Genomic DNA, 5,617 nt, shown 5'->3' on the forward strand with positions numbered 1-5,617 from the left:
TAGGGTACGTACTAAGGCTCTAGGGAACTAACCCTACGTGACATGTAAAGTGGGTTCCTATGGGTTGCTTTTGTTATTCATCTGTTGCATTTAACACAAATAGTTATACAAGCAAAAGCACTAAAATTGTCAGGAATAATGAATGACACATTTCATTGATAAAGCATCATTCGAGCACACGCACTTAACAAGTGATGCTAACTTGACAAAGTATACCCACGTTATCATGGCAAAGATACATTTAATTATCCATGCACAAGAGCGATAACAAAGATTGGTGAAATTGAAGTTACAACAGAAGAAATCATTTTGGAGGCAGGACGCAACTTTAGCCTAAGCCTATTCCTTGATACTGCCCATCTGATTCTTCAACCATCACAATAATCAATGAATCCTGAAAAAAGAAGAAATCTAGAGTTTCATCCTATAGTTTTTTTTTGTTTGTTTTTTGAGATTGTCATTTTATAATGTTAGTCCGTCGAGAAAAATAAGAGTGTAACATTTCCACTTTCGGCCTACTTTCCTCATTAATTTGGAGCACAACAATATCTTCTTTTGCAACATGCTGATTATTAAGAAGGGAACTGCTCGATCCACAGGTCAAGAATACGAATTTAGCAGTTTCACGAAGAAAGGTTATCATAATTCACCGCAATGCCAAAGTTATGTTGCATCTTGTTACAGTTATACTGTATCTATGTCTCAACAAAGAGATTTAGTACTTACATGAGAAAGTGAGGAACATAAGAAAAAGCAACAAGTGAAAACTTCATTACAACCTGAAGTAGCTAATTAACCACAAATGAATGAACAAATGCAATGGAATTGAAAGAATCGTATACAAGTCACATGTTATCATCTGTACTTGTTGTCACGTTAATTGGCTAGCTAGCAGGGAGGTGCCAACGTCAGGAGATCGCCAATCCTTCCACCGCACTGCTCGCCGACGTAGCTCGCGACGGCGGCCATCACCGCCGCACGGAACTTGGGGTCCGCGACCGCATTCTCCATGATGCTAGCCATCGGGTTCTGGCTCGACGACGCTGCCGGCGCGCCGGAGACGGCCACGGCGCTGCTCGACGAATAACGCTGCGGCGGCGGTGGCAGCACGGCCAGGGGCACCACCAGCCGCGGCGCGTCGTTGGCGCGGAGAGTGGTGGTAGCAGCACCTGCCGCGTCCCGTGGCGCAGATGGTGATGATGAGGCGGCGGACGCGAGCATGGCGGACGCCATGGCGGCGGCGTAGGGCGTGAGCGGGTGGTTGTGGACGCCCTCGTAGGTGGCGACCAGCACGGACATGTCTTGAGCGCATCTCTGGACCTTCTTCCTGACGGGGCAGTCGGGCGCGCCGGTGCAGCGGTAGTAGGCGCGCGGGCACGGGTTCCCTTTGGCCACCTTCTGCCCGTACTTCCGCCATTGGCACCCGTCGTTCATCTGCAGAGGGAACCAAAATGATTGTTGCTCACTTCATGCATGCGGCTTTAATTTTCAGAACGATATGTACGTTCGACAAAACACCATGCATATATGCTGCACTCACCGTTGCTGCGCTGCACCTCGCTCTGAAGGAGACACGACCTGGCCTCTCCGGCTGCGGCGGCGCGATCTTGCCTCCTCTAAGCCCATGATGGCTGTGGTCGTCGTCCCCGCTGACGCTTGTCCTCTGCCTCTTGGTGGCAGCCGCGGCGCCGGCGACTGTCTCGTCGTTGTTGCAGCGCAGCCCAAGGGCCAAACCGACGTCGTCGGCGTCGCTCGCGTGCGCTCGCACCGCTGCTGCGTTAGCCTCCTCCACTCCCTCGCGCGAAGCTGGCGCGTTCGTTGTTCCCAGGGTAAGCGAGAGGAACCCGCGGGCCGGTCCGTCGCCTGCGCCGTGACGAGGCAGCTCATCAGACTCTGCTCCGATTTGCAGGAATTTTCTTTCCCGGTAATCCTTCGACTCATTTCCATGGGACAGATAATATTCATCTGTAGCCATGCTTGCCACGTTGCTTCTTATCTGCCTTACATCTGCAGCTTGTTTCTTGGATCCCAGATGCAGGAAACCACCCTGCAGTCGAGGACATAGACAAACACTTTGATCAAGCCGCGCCCATTGATTTACAGATATATACCGATAAAATGAAAATCCAAAAAAACAGCCTTTCAGTAATTGTAGTTTAGGTATGTGCTGACGATTCATTAGTCCTTAATTTGAGTTTAGGCTGTCTTTCAAGAATTCCTTGCCTAGTTTGACATACGTATGCTGCATTTTAATTCAGTAACATACACACATTTCAGAAAACAAAAACTACATAGGTAGATCCAAGATAACTACTGCACCTCGCCTAGCTAGTTCCTGAAATTTCTAATTCTTTCTAATGATCCTTTTGGGACAGTACTAGATGAACAAGTTAATCTTCCTTACTAGCAAAGTTAAAAGAAAATAAGACAGTAGACAGATGACATTGAAATTGCAATTTTACCTTCTGATGATGATCTGCATCGCTCATCACCTCCTGGAAAACAAGAGTCTTTATCTCCATCGACGATCTGCCAAGACACAAGCACCAACTCAAGCTAGCACTTAATTTCTCTCTCGTTTCTCTTGCACCTAGTACCTTTGCTCCTTTCTGCATCTGCAGCATGCGGGCTCTCTTGCGTGGGTATATATAGATAGATGCTCGAATCGAGCTACCGTGTGGTGCTATCTAGTAGTACCTGAAAATGTCAAAGGCTGACCTATTTGACTTCTACGTACCACCACTTGCTTAAAAAATGAAGAGATGCGAAAACACCAGCGACATCAAGCGATTGATTAGACCGTTAATCTCAGCGCTTAATTTAGACGTGACTGCTTTTGTCATTGGAGTTTGACGCATTCTCTTTCTGCCCGCCGGCCGCACGCGCGCGCATGGCCTTTGTCAATTCGGTCCTGGTCGGGCAAGTTGGTAACAAGAATTCTTCAGGTTCTAGATAAGAATTGTAGACCAAATTTGGAGTACGATTCTCCGGGTGTTTTGTTCGCGAGAAAAATTCCCCGGAGGTAGAACCGTACCCCACTTTGAATGTTCTCAACATTGTGTTTTTCTGAGAATTTTATTGCCAGTAATTTAGAAGGGCTTATCTAGCTGATCATGCATGTGTTCAAGTGAACAGCTGTTTGAAACATATACTCCTATTTCGTAGTGACTGAGCGACTCAACATGTACAGCAGTAATTAATTAAATTGACAGTTTTTTTCTCAAAATTAATTAACTTAGCACATAGTAGTACATAGTTTCCTTCAATTTGGCCAACAGCCGGCCGGCGGCTGCGCGGTATGCTCTGTCACATGCTGTACATTGCATTTGGTCTTCTCGGTGACCAACTGCAACAAGGCATTCTTTTCCCAGTAACATTTTAACGAGGCGTTTGGTAACCATGTAATCACGTGAAAAACGCTTTATTAGCAGGAATAATTCATAAACATCATCCCTAGCGCGCGCTCTCTCTCTCTCTCTAGTAAGAAAAAAACACGAAGAAAAATTGACCTCATGAGATCGACCGGCCTGGAATCCATGACCGTACGCACAAGCAAATGAGGCCTTTTCGCCTCTAAATTTGACTTGTCCAGGGAGGCAAAATCCAAGCATGTTCTAGTTTTTTGCAGGCATAGGCAGTAATCGCTGACGAACAGGGAATGTATAACGTACGTAGAGGCACCAGGGTGCTGCCGTCTTGTGTAGCCAGTTTCGATCAAGTCAAGCTCGGATGTGCTTTCATGCCCTGCCTTCCGGCATCAGGTCTTGGTTGCCAACTCTGGCTTGTCTCTTGCTGTTAAGATTCCACGAATTCACCTTTCTACGGGTACGGATTAATGTTCTACAGTGAAATTGCCAATTTTCAGTGTATTCTTCTTTCCAGAACAGTTTTACCACCCAGATGTTACCCGCATTAATTTTACTGTTTTCTGTTGAAAGCTGGGAAGAGTCCATCTCCTGATTTCCAATTCCAAGCTTCTGGATATATATCAGGGCCGGATCGGATCCAAGGGAGGGCTGAGGGCTCCAGCTCCTCCTATTGTTTCGTAGTAAGTGGAAGTCTCCACCTAACTTTTTTTTTTTTTTTTTTGCTATGGATGAGGGAGAGAAAGAAGAGAAAGAGGGGAAGAGGAAGAAGAAGAGGAAGAGAAAGAGGTGGATGAGCACTCCTGTGTAACTCCTCAGCATCTGCCACTGATATATATATTTCAAATTTTACCTCTTGAGTTCATGGGACTCATAGGCCTCGCTCTGATTTACCAAGATAATTATTTGTCTTTGTAAAGAGTACTTACTTTCCTTTGTCAAAATAATTTTTAAAAGATACAGATCTGGCTTCTCAAATAAGTTGCTAACTGCTTTTGTTTACCCTGAACTTCTTTTGGGTATCCTCTTCTTATCCATCGAACCCATGACTTGGAGAAGGCATCATTTTGGTAGTTCTCTTTAATTATTAAATCTATTACTCTTGATCAACTCGGTCATGGTCCATCAAGTTCGTAAGAAGAATCACTACTCAGGAAAGCTTATTAGTGACGGGTGATAACCTTCATTAGTGATGGATACCACACCTGTCACTCCTAATGTGTCACTAATGTGAAGTCATCAGTTACGGGTCTCAGCCTAACCCATCACTGATGTGTGTTTAAAAAACAAAAAAAAAAGAAACAATGAACTAAAATTTCCAGGGCTTAAAAAAAAAGCACCACCTGAGCTCCCTCATTTCACAGTGATGCACAAAACTATGAAACAATAAACTAAAACAACACTGATTATAGCCTATGCACATATTGATACACAAATGGAATCCACACTGATTTCAACACTGAGTTCAAGAGCATAACTGAAGTGAAAACAAAGTAGCTGTATAAACTACAAGAAAAGCACAGATTGATAGACAAATGGAACTCACACCATCCATGGATGGCTTGCTCTTGCCGTGCTCCATTCTAGGCTTCTTGTCCTCGGGGATTCTTTTGACAGTGCTACATGTTCATCTTCACATGCATTAAAACAAGCAAGTTATGCGCTTCACTTCTTTCTCCACTTGAAGAGGAAACGAAAATAAACATGATAGTATCAGAATTCAGATGCATGCTAAATTACACACAAGATCTTTGAAAACGACAGCACAACCATGCGACCTTCGAAGCATCTTGCGCGGACGCTGACACAACCACCGCAACCTTCGCTCATCTGCAGCAGGCTCCTTGTAGCCACAAATCCTAAACTAGCAAAATTCACTTAATGTAAAGGCCATGATTTTAAATCAATCAGCAAGAAGATGACAAATTAGGAGATGTCATAGATGAACCTCGATGAGTACCTCTTATACTAGTGTTCCTTGTATAGCTGTGAATGAATGGTCCATGAGCGAGCTCGATTTCCCATCGTTGCAAACCAAACCGTGCTACAAACAAACAGAAACTCCCCAGCATCAGAACCCCCAAATCCCCAATAGGACAAAAATATCCGAGAAGAACCCGGACGTGATCTGCTATGCTTGGCCACACGGGCGTCGTGTCATATTGAGGAGGCTCGACCTTCACCGGCTGTAGCACGACCTTCACGACCAAACTCGTGGCCTTCGACAGCGACGGTGAGGCGAAGGGTGACGT

At 45.3% G+C, this 5,617-nt stretch overlaps 1 protein-coding gene across 1 annotated transcript; it reads right to left on the minus strand.

The window, feature by feature from the left end:
* Nucleotides 1-621: 621 nt before the first annotated feature.
* LOC133909961 (transcription factor WRKY5-like) lies at nucleotides 622-2,607 on the minus strand. The gene is made up of 3 exons (XM_062352487.1): nucleotides 2,463-2,607; nucleotides 1,541-2,047; nucleotides 622-1,434 (listed from the first exon to the last, which is right to left on the minus strand). Exons 1-3 carry the CDS (start codon nucleotides 2,520-2,522, stop codon nucleotides 889-891), a joined length of 1,113 nt encoding a protein of 370 aa, XP_062208471.1. The 5' UTR covers nucleotides 2,523-2,607; the 3' UTR covers nucleotides 622-888.
* Nucleotides 2,608-5,617: the final 3,010 nt, after the last annotated feature.

Source organism: Phragmites australis, chromosome 2, assembly GCF_958298935.1.
Source record: "Phragmites australis chromosome 2, lpPhrAust1.1, whole genome shotgun sequence".
NCBI classification, from domain to species: Eukaryota; Viridiplantae; Streptophyta; class Magnoliopsida; order Poales; family Poaceae; genus Phragmites; species Phragmites australis.

What these genes read in the sequence shown, in the direction of transcription:
- LOC133909961 (XM_062352487.1), bottom strand. Translation starts at nt 2,522, where the DNA reads ATGGAGATAAAGACTCTTGTTTTCCAGGAGGTGATGAGCGATGCAGAT. An exon ending in ATGCAGATCATCATCAGAAG is followed by an intron (nt 2,048 to 2,462) that starts GTAAAATTGCAA and finishes CCTCGACTGCAG; the next exon opens with GGTGGTTTCCTGCATCTGGG. An exon ending in CGAGGTGCAGCGCAGCAACG is followed by an intron (nt 1,435 to 1,540) that starts GTGAGTGCAGCA and finishes TTCCCTCTGCAG; the next exon opens with ATGAACGACGGGTGCCAATG.